At 34.6% G+C, this 14,989-nt stretch overlaps 1 protein-coding gene across 3 annotated transcripts in view; it reads right to left on the bottom strand.

Moving 5' to 3' along the window:
• Positions 1-14,989, bottom strand: part of USP32 (ubiquitin specific peptidase 32) — a 195,589-nt gene that overhangs the window by 50,174 nt on the left and 130,426 nt on the right. For all 3 annotated transcript variants that reach the window (XM_043902914.1, XM_043902912.1, XM_043902913.1), the window contains exons 6-11: positions 12,208-12,339; positions 10,231-10,338; positions 8,358-8,473; positions 7,749-7,811; positions 6,325-6,408; positions 768-829 (exon numbers count right to left, since the gene is read on the bottom strand). In XM_043902914.1, coding sequence (XP_043758849.1) covers positions 768-829; positions 6,325-6,408; positions 7,749-7,811; positions 8,358-8,473; positions 10,231-10,338; positions 12,208-12,339 — 565 coding nt within the window. The remainder of the gene's footprint in view (positions 1-767; positions 830-6,324; positions 6,409-7,748; positions 7,812-8,357; positions 8,474-10,230; positions 10,339-12,207; positions 12,340-14,989) is intronic.

Genomic DNA, 14,989 nt, shown 5'->3' with positions numbered 1-14,989 from the left:
TTTTTTTCTTTTAGCCCTTTAAATTTTATGAAGGATACACATAGGTATCTTAATGCTGTTACTGCTTTTGACAACCTAATGATGATGTGTCCTGATACGGATCTCTTCAGTATCTTGAAGAGACAGTTCTATTCTCATGTTCACTGCAACATTATTCACAATAGCCAAGGTATGGAAACAATCCAAGTGTCCAAAAATAGATGAAAGGATAAAGAAAATGTGGTGTTTGTGAATATATAAAATGGAATTTTATTCAGCCTTTCAAAATAGGAAATCATGTCTTTACAAAAACACACAGATGAAGCTTGAGGGTATTATTCTAAATGAAATAAGCTGGACAGAGAAAGACAAATACTGCATGGTATCCAAAAAAAAGTTGAATTCAGAAACAGAATAGAAAAGAGGCTGCCAGGAGCTAGGAGAGGGATTAATAAAAATGTACAAATTTTCATTATAAGATACGTGATGGTGATGGGTGCCTTACAGAGGGGGGAATTCTTTCAGAACACATACAATATACCAAGTCATAACATCTTACACTTTAAATATCTTAACCCAATCCCTTGGTTAGGAAACTCATTTAAAAAAACACTTCAAAAAAAAAAAAAAAAAACACTTCATTATGGGATTTATTTGGAGAAACAGGGTGCTACCATAAAGATTACATTAACATGGAAACATACTGTTACCCAGTAACAATATATTTCAGATGTCTGAAATTGTAACTATTTAATGAAAATATACACAGACTGTATCTATAAACTTACCTAATAATTTGTCCTTCCTCTTCTGGAGTAGCTGGTCTTAACCCCAGAACTATGTGACATACCTAGAGATAAAATGGTAAATTAAACTTCACTGGTGCCAATGACTGAACCATAGAATAAGAATATTTCACATTCTCTATAAGATCCACTTCTAGATGGGAACCTAAACTAACAATAGCTTTTGGCTGATGAATTACCAATGATCCACTTGAGCAAATCTGAACTTTAAATTTTGTTTTTTTTTTTTTAAAGAAATAAATCATTTCAATGGAAGCAATTCCCAAATCTCTGTGATTGGGGGGAAAAAAGAGAGAAAGGAAGAAAAAGAGAAAAAAGGAAGGAAAAAACTACTTTTTAGAATGGTTCATTAATACTATATACCTTAATTACCTCACACAGAGAATATTATCTCCTTTCCTGAAATCTGAAGAGCATACTACGGCACTTGGGTAGAAAGGTAAAGGGGAGATGAAACGGATAACAGAAATGAAGGATAAAGGTAGCATTTCAACTTAAACAGCTCTAAGAAGAACATCAATGCTACCAGTGCTAAATATGCTTTTAAAAAGAGAATTTATTATTTTATTTTTGGCTATGCCGGGTCTTTGTTGCTGCCTGGGCTTTTTCTAGCTGCGGTGAGCGAGAGCTACTCTCTTTTGCAGTCCATGAGCTTCTCATTGTGGGTGACTTTTCTTGTTGCAGAGCATGGCCTCTAGGGTACGTGGGCTTCAGTAGTTGTAGTTGTGGCATGCAGAAACAGTATCTGTGGCCCACAAGCTTAGCTGCTCCATGGCATGTGGAATCTTCCCAGACCAGGGATTGAACCTGTGTCTCCTGCACTGGCAGGCAGATTCTTTTTTTTCTGGCAGGCAAATTTTTAACCACTGGACCACCACGGAAGTCCTAAGTATGCTTTTTAAGGCTCATTTTCTCCTCAATTTATTTGCCTTCTCTAAATCATTATAAAAGAAGTGATTCCCCACCCCCACCCCTGTCATTTTATCATGAAAAATTTCAAAAATACAGAAAAGTTTAAAGAATTTTACACTGAATACCCCATACTCATTACCTAATTCTGACATTAACATTTTATTATAATTCATTTATCCTTCCCTCAATTCATCTATTAATCCATCTTAATTTTTGCATGAATTTCAAAGTAAGTTATAGATATTAGTACAGCTCCCTGTAAATATATCAGCCTGCCTGTTTATAATTTTGTTTACCTTTTGAGGTAAAATTTACTTAACAATACACAAATTAGGTTTATGAGATTCATCCATTTATCAATAGTTCATTCTTTTATTGTTGAGACAATTTTTTAAAGGGTTTTTAAATTGAAGTATAGTTGATTTATAATGTTGTGTTAGTTTCACATGACCTTCATCCAGGCAAGAAACAGAACATTGCTACCTCCCCCAAAGTTCCACTTTGAGTTCCTTCCCAGACACTACAGCAACCTTTGATGTATTCACTACCCTGAATTCTACCACCATGGATTGCTTTTTGTCTGCTTTTGAGTTTTCTGGTCCAGTATTTTCCATTCCATCATATGTAAGATTCCTTGATGCAGTTGTGTGTAGCAGTAATATATTTATTTTTATTGCTTTAAACTAAACCATGTGTATGCAAGTATCATCATTTTACTTTTATGTATTTATTGCTGATAGGTAGTTAGGTCATTTTCTATTTGGGGCTGTAATAAGAAGTGATTATAAGAACTTATTCTACGTCTTTTGGTGCTCAGATATACAAGTTTCTATAGGGTATAAATAAAAACAGCCAATATTTGTAAGAATTTATATTCCTTCTGGCAATGTGAAAGAGTTACACTTTCTTATTATCTTCAACAACGCTTCATTATCACTTCAAGGCTAATCATTCTAGTGGATGTCTAATGCTATTCCAAGTCCAATTTTAATATGTATTTTCATTATGACGAAAGAAGTTAGCCCTCTTTCATAATTATTAGCTATTTGGATATTCTCTTTTGTGAAGCACCCATTCACATTTTTTGTACATTTTAATATTAAGCTTCTGCCTTGTTTCCCATTGATTTTTGTTCTTTGTATGCCCTAGCTGGGCTTCCCAGGTGGCGCTGGTGGTAAAGAACACACCTGCCAATGCAGGGGATGTAACAGACACTGGTTTGATCCCTGGGTCAGGAAGATTCCACTGGAGAAGGGCATGGCAACCCGCTCCGGTATTCTTGTCTGGAGAGTTCCATGGACAGAGGAAACTGGCTATAGTCCAGGGGGTCAAAGAGTCTAACATGACGGAGTGACTAGCACACACATGCTCTATACACAAGTCTTCTCCTGGACACAAGTAAAGCAATAAATTCTTATCATTTTTTTAATGGCATCTCTTGAAAAAAAAACTCTTGATTTTACTGAAGTCCAACTTAAAACTTTTCTTTGTGCTTGGCACTCTCTGTGCCGTTTAAGAACTCTTTGCCACCTCAAAGTCATTAAAATAGCTATGTTATTTTCTAGACACTTTACTCTTTACTTTCCAAATTTATTAGATTTATAATCTACCTAAAATTACTTTTAAAAAATTTATTTATTTTTAGCTGCAGGATAATTACTTTACAATGCTGCACTGGCCTCCATTGTACAACAGTGTGAACCAGCCACATTAGTTGCTCAGTGGTGTCTCTTTGCAGCCCCACAGACCATAGCCCACCAGGCTCCTCTGTCCATGGAATTCTCCAGGCAAGAATACTGGAGTGCGTAGCCATTCCCTCCTTCAGGGAATCTTTCTGACTCAGGGATCAAACCTGCGTCTCCTGCATCGCAGGCAGATTCTGCACTGTCTGAGCCACTAGGGAAGCCCGAATCAGTCATAATTATAGATATAGATAGCCCTTCCATCCTAAGCCTCCCTTCCCGCTCCCAACCCACCCTTACAGGTCATCACAGAGGACCAGGCAGGGCTCCCTGTCCTATACCGCAGCCTCCTACCAGTCATCTGTTTTATACCCGACAGTGTACATATGTCAATGCTACTTTCTCACTTCATCCTGCCCTCTCCTTCCCCTGCTGTGGCACAATTCTGTTCTCTACATCTGCATCTCTATTGCTTCCCTGCAAATAGCTTCATCAGTGCTATTTTTCTAGATTCTATATATATGCATTAATACACAATATTTGTTTTTCTCTGACTTACTTCAGTTTGTTTTTTGTTTCTGGACAAGCAAATTTTATTTTTTTATTTTTTTTCCCATTTATTTTTATTAGTTGGAGGCTAATTACTTGACAATATTGTGTAACAGGGTCTAAAATTATTTTTCATGTAATGGGGTGAATAATGATGCATAGTTTTCCCCATAAGAATACTAATTAATCTGGTACCACTTACTGAAAAGACCACTCTTTCTCATCTGCAGTGCAATGTCTTCTTTGTTATAAATCAAGTGATCACACCTACGTGGTCTGTGTAAGAACTCTCAATGTTGTTCCACTGGTTGATCTAACTTTATGCAGACATCACATTGTTGTAACACTGTTGCTATTTTATAAAAAGTTTTAATATCTGGTAATATAAATCCATTGTTCCTGAATTTCTTCTTTGCTATGTTTTTGACCCTCATACTTCCATGTGTACTTAGAATCCTCTGGTCAAGTTCTACAAAATCTCAGTGACAACAATGAGCTTCTGGGGATTCTGATTTTGAGTGTACAAATCTTTAAGTCAACTGAAGGGGAACTGACACCTTTAACACATTGAGCCTTCCAATCTATAAATATGGGTTATCTCCCTCTGTACTGGATTTTTATTACTGTTGTAATAAATTATCACAGAATTTATAGCTTAAAACAACACAAATTTATTATCTTACAGTTATGCAGGTCAAAAGTAAGGTACAGATCTCTCCAGGATAAAAATCAAGATGGCAACAGGGTGGTATTCCTTTCTGGAGCTCAAAGGAAGAATATGCTTCCTTCCGTTTTCCCGTGTCTAAAGCTCACCCACAATCCTATGCTCATGGCTCTTTCTCTATCTTCAAAGCTAGCAGATCTGCACCTCTCTAGCCCTGCTCCCAATGCCATCTCTTTTTCTCTGACCATAGCTGGGAAAGGTTTTCCACTTCTAAGGACTCGTGTGATTAGACTGGACCCATCTGGATAATTCAGGCCAATCTATTTACACATATATTAAGTGAACATAAAGTTTTTAAAGCATGTCTAAATATGGGATAAAGTGAGCACAGTAAAATGTAATGTTAAAACTTAGATGATGGGTAAATGGGTACTCAATGAAAAAATCTTTCAACTGTTTAATATAATACTGGAAACACTGACATACAGAAACAAATCTCAAGCATATGCTTATTTATAAATTAGAATTACAGGAAAATACTGTCACTGCAAGTCCCTGATAAGCATGAAAAAACAGTCAAGGCAATACAAATATTCAAAATGCTCTGCTACATGAGAGCTACAGGATGATGTAAATACAAACTCAAGTGGTCGAAATGTTTATATAATTAATTATGACTTAAAATTTGAGAATATTATTTTAAGTGAGATTAAAAAAAAAGCTCATCAATTTTCATATTACCAAGTAAGTCATTTCTGTTTACAATAGTGATTTATATTACCAAGTAAGTCATTTCTGTTTACAGCAGTGATTTATATTACTTTTGTACATTTTTTATTTTCCAAAGCCATCAACTTAAATTCCTGTTGAAAACTGATAGTGGAGTAGCTGAGTGATTTAAATGGGTATTATGAGCGTATCAGATTGCATATGCTTTAAATATACATTAGTTAGTAATTACCCATCAGGAAGAGTTCAATTTCCATTTATTCTAACAGTTATGTCATAGACCTCTTTATTTATAATGGAAGATCATGATGAAGACAAAGATACCAAACTTTTCTGACTTTCACAGGGGTGCTTTTACAAGGAAAGGAATATACGGAGAATCTCAAATATCACTATTAAGTCAACTTACATATTTATGAAAAACTATGAAAAATGGAAACCATAAACTATTTTTTAAAATGGGAGTGAAAGAACTACGTTAACTGGGAAAACAGTTAAAATCTGGCTGCTCATTCCTAGCAGCTATTCTTTCTTCCTTCTCCTTTGATCTTTTTTGGACCTTATAAAGAATTAGGAAAAAAAAGAAATAATTTTGCATCTAAGATAATCTCTTAACTGGAAAGATTGAATATTTTGTGAAAAATTTACAGGTGCCTATTTATGAACCATCTCTGTTCCATGGCCTTATTAGGAGGGGTCTTTGAAGAAAAATAGCAATTATAATGGCTTTTACAATTTAAATTATTCTGTGTCTACATTCTGCTCTGTCATGAATTTTAAGATAATCAGCTATATTCCACTTTCCTAACTTCTCATGACTTTGAGAAACTTCAGTAGGCACTCATGCTTTATCTCACCATCTTTCAGGTGGTATACAGGATAATGTAGTTTTTTAAATAATATATGGTTTTGTAGCTTAGATGTAGTAACTACTACGTAATGGAAAAGATGCAGAACTACTAGTACCACTGCCCTCTGTATCTGTCATTTACCTTAAACATACCTGGAAAAGTAGATTCAAAAATTCATTGGCAAGAACATTTTTCACACTCCAGATCTGATAGTCTTCTAGAGTAAGATGACCCATCTGAAAGAGAAACAGTATTTTAAAAGATCTCATATTAAGAATGCCCTCATTTTTTATTTGAGTAAAATCTGGTTTATTAAACTTCTAATGATTATTTGTCTGAAAGAAATCCAACAATTTAAGGTAGGTGCTATCTGTTTATCTGAGAAACAGGCCAGCCAGGATAAGTTTAGAGGTAACCAAACTTCGTTAAAGTAGTCAATGGCAATGAGGATCATTTATCACCAACCATTTTCTTCCTTCAACAACACCTGGGAAATAACTCACATCATCTTCTGGTTCAAAGGTTACCTATGGAACCTACAAAAGGCCCCAGATAGGGAAAATGAAGTATTTGCTAATTTTGAAAGCATTTTTACAGACTCTGGATTACGTGCTTTGATCCTAACAATTTTCTAAGACCTCCTTCTTAGAAATATCTAGCAATTTCATCAGAGTTCTTAGAGATTGAAAAGAACTTAATAAAAATAAAAAATGAGTATCTATATTACATTTCCCTAAAATACAATTTAATGTTACTCTTTTGAGTAAAGCAATATTTTTTTGGTTTCAAAGTGTACCAAAAATTACATTTTTCACACATTCTGTATGAAAATCACAGCAAGCTACAGGAGAAAACCTATTATTAATATCCCTAACTAATAAATGTTGTCAAACTAAGTTCAAGAATTTATTATTTGTAAAGTACATGCTTATTTATATTACATGGTTATTCTGGGTGCTATTAAAGAACTCAGAAGAGACCTTTACCAATATTACTTTAGAAATTTTGTAAAAGAATGTATGTATCCAGATTAAGATAGTCATTTCCATCATCTCCTTATGGTCCTTCCCAGTTTAATCACTCATCTGCAAAACCACTGTCATACACCTATTACCATTTGCTGGTTTTGTCTCTATTCTCAAACTTCATATAAATGGAATCATACAATGTCTTTTCATTTTTCCAGCATTTCCTTTGCTCAGTACAAGGTTAGCCTTTCTATAACTTATTAAAATGGGAGAAATAAAGATTATAAACTGTAGATGGCAAGGGCTGTGTTTACTTAATTTTTATAACATGCCTACCTTATAAAATATAAATGTTTTTATGTATATAGCACTTCAGTGGAGTTGTTTAAAGATGGAATAGGCTGTGCTTGCTTCGACAGCACATATACTAAAATTGGAAATATGGAATGGGCTATCTTTAGAGACAACTTGGAGGGACTGCAACCACTGGTCCAAATAAACATTTGGTTGAGACAATGTGGAAGAGATTTAAATATATATTCAAGCTATATATACCAATTCAAAGTATGAGACATTTTTAGAAAAAAATCAGTCCCAGCTGGACTCACCTTTGTGGTGTCATGTGCATTCAATATGCCTTCTACAATGTCACATAGATCCATGTGTAATTCCTGTAAAAACAGAAACCCAAAGAAGTAATTAGAAAAAAGCAGATATCATTTTTATTAGTCAGTGACTAAGTATATGATGTTGGGCTTCCCTGGTAGCTCAGAGGTAAAGAATCTGCCTGCCAATGCAGAAGACATGGGTTCAGTCCCTTGGTTGGGAAGACTGTATGGAGAAGGAAATGACAACCCACTCCAGTATTGGTGCCTGGGAAATCCTATGGACACAGAAGCCTAGCCAGACTACAGTCCATGGGGTTGCAAAAGAGTCAAACACAACTTCAAACACAACTTAGCGTCCAAACAACAATAACAAAAGTATATGGTATTTTGGTCAAACATTTACAATACATTCAGTTTATTAAATTTTCTAAGGCAAATTCTCTTCCCAATTTTGTACTTTTAACTACAGATATTTTGAGTAGCATAATAGAGCAACTAGAAGTCAGAGCAAATCCTTTATTCTTGATCTCTTTAAAAATTTTATTCACTCCGTTTTCCTGTTGGCGTGAAGTCTACATGCACCAAAAAGTATACACAATCAGAATTTACCGGGATATCATCGGTGCGGTTATCCTTCCAGACCTCTAAGAGTGCAACCACCATGTTTCTCAGTTCAACCCTGGAGAGAACTCCATCACGGTCAACATCGAACACCTTGAAGCAAACTAAACAAAAGAAACTCTTTTGGAGGGAAATCACTTTTATACTCTGAAGTACAATACATATTACTAGAAGCTGCCCTAGTAAAATTACTAAGTTTCTCAAGCAAGTATATCCTGGATTAAGTTCTCATCTGGAGCGGACTATGTCATGGAAGTCCTCTGAATTTGTAGGGCTTCTTGCACACATTTCTAAGTCTCTCTCTCCCAATCATTAGCCAGGCTGGAGAACCCTATCCTTCCCCTAAATTTAGAGCTAAATTCCTTATAAACTGAAAAATATTAATAAGATCCAAGTTACTATACATTATCTTGCAGATTTTGAGGTGGTAATTCAGGCCTTTATTTTCCAATATTTAAAAACTGATCCTTTCACAGGTGATTCTCACAATGCTGAAAATACTCCATCTACATTAAGAATCAACAACAAGCTGGTACATTTGGCCCTCCATGCCCATGCGTTCCACATTCCCAGATTCAACCACAAAACAAAAATATATAAAAATTAAAAAAAAAATCTTCAGAAAGTTCCCAAGAGTAAAACTTGAATTTGCCACACACTGGCAACTATTTACATAGCATCTACACTGTATTTACAACTGTTTACATTGCGTTAGGTATTATAAGTAACCTAGAGATGATTTAAAGTTACATAAGAATATGTACATAGGTTATATGCAAACACTATGCCATTTTATATAATAAATTGAGTATTCGTGGATTTTGGTGTCCGAGGGGGGCCCCAGAACCAACTCCCAGCTGATAGCGAGAGATAACCATACAAAGATATTCCCTCTCCAGTGTAATCAAAGGCACACTCAAATTTTTTTTTTTTTGCTAAAGAACAAGTTCAACTCTTCAATTTTTTGTTTATATACAACAGGCTAACAGAAATACTAACATTTGCTAATTAACATCAAATGAATCACTCTAGCTTATTAACTTGCACTAGCAAAAAACAATTTAAAAAAAAATTTAAGGCAATAGTAAACTCCAACTGAGAAGCAAAGATGTCAGCCTATTTAGTATTTGAACTTTAATGGAAACAAATAATCTATCATAAAGTCATGCTGGAATAATGGTATACCATATCAAAGAAGAAAAAAGAAATCTAACAAGTAGCATAGCCAAAACAGGCAACATTTGTGAAACTGTATTTTTGAAAGACACAGAGATAATGACTTTTGTAAATATATTAGAATTAGATTCCAATTAAATGTAAACTGTTATGTTTTCTCAAATATGGTTAAGATTTATTAAAGCAATATACTAATGCTTATAAATTATGGCATAACATTTTTAGCTAGGTTTAAAAGATTTTAGTATTTAATAAAATTGTGTTTTGATCATAAATTTCATTTTGTTAATATTAATGTATAGAAGTGAGAGAAAATAAATTATAATTCAAGTCATGTAAGACACAAAATTTTCCATACAGACTACCAGAAAATATTTTCTAAATGCTTAACATTTTCAAAGATATCATGATCGATGTAGTTCATTTATCATGAACTGCACCTTCATCTGGAAAATCAACCCCATTACTAATGACAAAGATTCCAAATCACTCCACAGTAAAAAAAAAAAAAAAAAAAAAAAAGATGACTAAACCCTTACAGTGACCTCACTAGAACTTCAACATAGATATTTGCCAAAGTAATGAAAATTTAAGCTTTAATCCACAGATGATTTCTACATGCATGAATGCTTATATTTTTCTCCGTATCGTTTGCAAATTTTGTGACAATGTTTAACACACTCACATTTTTGTCTTTCAGCCAAAGGTCCTCTGCAACAGGCTGATAACCCACAGGATATCTCCTTAAAATCTATGTGATTGTCACGATTTTCATCAAAAGCATTAAACAAACCTATAAAATAGGAAAAGACAATATAAATCAGAATCAACAAATTTCCTAATGTTAATGACATGTTTATGAAAGGAGGCATGACTTTTCCCCATAAACTACTGAATTAAAAATAAAAGTTTATCAGTAGCTCCCATTGTCTCAGTTTTTTTTTCCTGATATAATTATAAAACTTAACTTTCTTTTAACAGAAAATACATTACTATCATTTAGTGTTTGGTTCTATTTGCCCGCCTATCTCTTATCTCATATCAAATCCTATAGCTAAAAATGACTATAGTATGTAAAAAAATAAAAACAAATTAAAAAAATTAAGAATTGAAAAAAAAAAAAAAAGTCAGAGACCACAACTATTCTTATTTGGAAATAATGAGAAGAAAAAGGAAAAAAGAAGAAAAGTTGAACTGCATACCAAAGATATACTGTGCTGTTATTTATAAGCTACATTAAGCTCTTTCATGAGGCAAAAAAAAAATAATACAGTATAAGAGAAAGAAATTCTGTATTGCAGTCTTCTTTGTGCTACTTAATATTATAAATATCTTAAACTTCAGAAATAAAAGGGCATTTATAATATAATCTTGTGGTTTTTAAACTTTTTATAAAACATAGAAATGAAATAATTTTGTTTTCAAATAAAATGACTTATCACTCTCTAGTTCTAAAAAGGTTAAAACACAACTGCACTTCTGAAGTAGGTGATGTCCTATCTGTTCTGGTTCCCCTATCAAGTATTTCTGAAATACACTGGGAATGTGAAGAATACAGATAGTCTACAAGACTCTACTTCTGTGCCCTCAGTTTAAAGAGTAGAAAAATCAAAACTAAAGGAGGGGTTAAACGACTTGCCAAAAGAAAGTTTAAAAAGGTCTGAACCAGAAGAAAAACCCAAATATTCAGACTCCATATGTGGTTTTTGTGATATCACCCAACAACTACTGTTTACATTTCCATCTTTTTAAGTGATAGCAATGAAAAATTTAGGGCTAAGTGGGAACTGTAGATATGGTCCAGTCCAGTGGTTTCCTAATCTTTTTTTAGGTGAGGGAAGAAGTGATACAGCAGTGGAACCTTTTTCTTCTTCTTTTTTTATTTTTGCTGTGCCACACACAGGACCCTACTTCTCAACCGGAAATTGAACCCAGGCCCTTGGCAGTGAAATCAAGGAGTCCTAACCGCTGGACTGTCAGGGAATTTCCCCAGTGAACCTTCTTACGTGAAAGAAAAACTGTGGAGGTTCTCGAGCTGAGGCAGAGGTGGGGCTGTATGTGGAAGTCCAGAGCTTTGCCTGCTCAGTGGCCACCTCCCTAATTCCTGCACTATAGGAGTGAGTTTCTGAGGCACCCATAGGAGCACAGTTTCATAACCACTGTCATGGTCAAAACATTTTATATATGAGAATATACAGGTGAGAGGGAGGTTTCCCAGGTGGCCCTAGTGGTAAAGAACCTACTTGCCAATGCAGGAGCCACAAGAGAACCTAGTTCAGTTCCTGGGTTGGGAAGATTCCCTGGAGGATGGCATGGTAACCCACACCAGTATTCTTCCTGGAGAATCCCATGGACAGAGGAGCCTGGCGGGCTACAGTCCATGGGGTCAAAGAGTCGAACATGACTGAGTGACTAATTAGCACATACGTACAGATGAGAGAGCTAAACTGACTTATGCAAGGTTACATAAGTAGAACAGGACGCTCAAGACTATAATCTTAATTCCCAATTTAATTTTCCTCCCCAGCAAACAAACTATTTGCAAGAAACCTGAAAACCTATAACATTATGGTCTTTTAGAGTTAAGACGTATTGGTTAGAAATAAAAGATGGTCTCATGTGTGTTTAGCAAGGAACATCACAGAAACAGAATGATTCCTACCTTCACTTAGAGATGGACGAATTGGTGGTGAAACCAATGGGCCAAATGTCTCTAAATCGAATCGTCCAGTTCGGGATTGAGCCTTCAGCAACCAATAGCGTTTCTCCAGATCAATGATGTCTGATTCCTCCACTGAGAGTCAAATCAAACAAGATCATAAAACCTCAGTCTTCTCTTCTAGGCAGTTAGTTAGCTCATCCTGATAATGCAACTTCTAAGGATATATTTTAATTTCCCAGTTATACTGCTAAAAACTACCTAAAACAAAACTCTGAAAGACAAACACATTATACCTAAAATGAAATGAAAAGTAAGTCAAATGAACATAAAACAGGTTTTATGTTTAAAATGGAATTTTTTTTTCCAGTGGGCTATTTTAAGTCCAACATGTAAAACAGTAAACAACTGAGATGTTTCATTCTGGTTTCCCACAACATTTTTATCGGTACTCATTTTTGGTAATATTCAATCTCTATCCTGGATTTGATGATTTTATATAAATATATAAATATTTTTATAAATATCATATAAATAAACATTATATATTAATTATAATTATATTTATATAGAACTATAATATATAAAATATATTCATATATTATAATTATATTACTATATAATTATATAATTACTGTATAATATAAATTATATATAAATATAAATATATAAATTATATATACATATTATATAAAATATTAGAAAATATATAAAATATTTACTTTTATAATATATATATTTTTTCTTTCCTGGCTATACTGTAAACATCCTAACAGAAGGATCCCATGTCTGATTTATCCTGTTGATATGGTAACTACTTACACAGTCAATACTTATTAAAGAAACAAAAAGGAACAGGATAAAAGATGTTAAAAGTAATGAAGTTCCCTTCGATGTTCACCTGAAACTATCACAACACATTGTTAATCGGCTATATCCCATTATATAATAAAAAGTTAAAAGATATATATTAAAAAAAACAAAAATTATGAAGTCAATAAATGAGAAAGAAAGTAGATTAGAATTTATAATGTGATAGGTAATAGGGGCATCATGAAAACATGAACAACTTTTTCTCCTCATTCATCAGAAAACGCATTTTCTTTTTAAAAAAAATCACAGATAAGCTCTAACTATGGTTACATTCTATATGTGTGTTTTTTTTCCTTCCAAGGAACAAAGACTGAAAAAATTATTAGAATCTCAGTGACCTGTAAGGCAATATCAAAAGTACAGCAAGGCTTCCCGGGTGGCTCAGTGGTAAGAGAGTCCACCGGCCAACGCAGGAGACCGGGTTTGATCCCTGGTGCAGGAAGATCCCACGTGTCGTGAGGCAACTAAGCACATGTGCCATGACTACTGATCCTGTTCTCCAGAGCCTGTGCTCTGCAACTACTGAATCCTGCTCACTCTAGAGCCCATGCTCCACAACGAGAGAAGCCACTGAAACGAGAAGCCCACGCGCTGCAACTAGAGAGTAGCCCTCACAACTAGGGAAAAGCCCGCGCAGCAGCAAAGGTTCAGCACAGCCAAAAATAAAATAAAAAATTTTTTTAAAAGCACAGCATACATATTATCGGGGGTCCCAGAAAAGAGTGGGCAGAAAATGTTTAAAACAATTAACAACTGAAAAATCTTCAAATTTGACAAAAACTATAATCCTATAATCCAGAAGTTCAATGAACCCTGTGTAAGAAAAATTCAAAGAAAACCAAACCAAGGTAAGATGTGATCAAATTGCTGATAAAGAAACAAATCTCTAAAGTAGCATGAGAGGGGAGAAAAAATACATTATAACCAGGGGAATTAAGCAATGATTTCTCTTCAGAAACAAGGCAGCCAGAAGACAATGGGGGCAGGGGGAGGGGAAGAGGATCAAAAAGGAGTAAAAAACAAAAACCTTATTAATCTCAAATTCTGTAACTTATGAAAACTCCTTCAAAAATAAAGGTAAAATAAAGCATTTTTTTGGCAAACAAAAGCTGAGAGAATTCATCAACAGCAGAACTATACCAAAAGGAATATAAAAAGATGATCTTCAGATTAAGTTAAGTGATACCAGATGGAAACCACTATCTATACAAAGGAATGATGAAAACAGGAAATGCTCGGCTCCTAACGTCCACTTGATATCATTAATCATAACAGATTGTGGGTGGGCGTTTAGCTGCAGCTTTGGTTAGATGAAGTATACCTGTAGTTCAAATGTTCTGAAGGTGAGCTCATATTTCTGTTCCAGAGAGCCCAGAAACTACCAGTTTTTGAATCTAGAGGGCTACAAATTCTAGCCTCATTGGCTGCATGCATGTTTGTATAAATAATATTCTATTAGCACACAATAACATTTACATACATAGTTTATGGTTGCTAATATGTTACAATGGCAGAGTTGAATAATTGTAATGAAGAGCCATATGGCCCACAAGTCTGAAATACTTACTGCCTTTTTAAGAATATGTGTGCCATCCTTGAATTGAAATTGCACAACCACAAGACTCCAACTCTATAAAATGACAGCATCTGAGGACCACAGAGTCTTCAGACTGCAACCTTCAAGATTCTGAGACTTCAAAACTGTGAGTCCATGAAACTGCCAACCCATGAAACTGCCTAGCTTCAGTCTCAGCAAAATTTCCACAGGACAGAACTACTGGCTGGAGATGATTAACTCCTGACAGTATGAGGGTTACATGGGCAGAGATCTCAAGGAGGCAAGGGGTCCAATCATGGAGAAAAAACACTTTAGACAGAAGGAACAAGGATAGAGGCTTTGAGATGAGAGCAT

This window comes from Cervus elaphus, chromosome 5 (assembly GCF_910594005.1).
Source record: "Cervus elaphus chromosome 5, mCerEla1.1, whole genome shotgun sequence".
Lineage (NCBI taxonomy): Eukaryota > Metazoa > Chordata > Mammalia > Artiodactyla > Cervidae > Cervus > Cervus elaphus.
The sequence above is the reverse complement of the archived record's forward strand: the minus strand, read 5'-3'. Positions and strand labels throughout refer to the sequence as shown.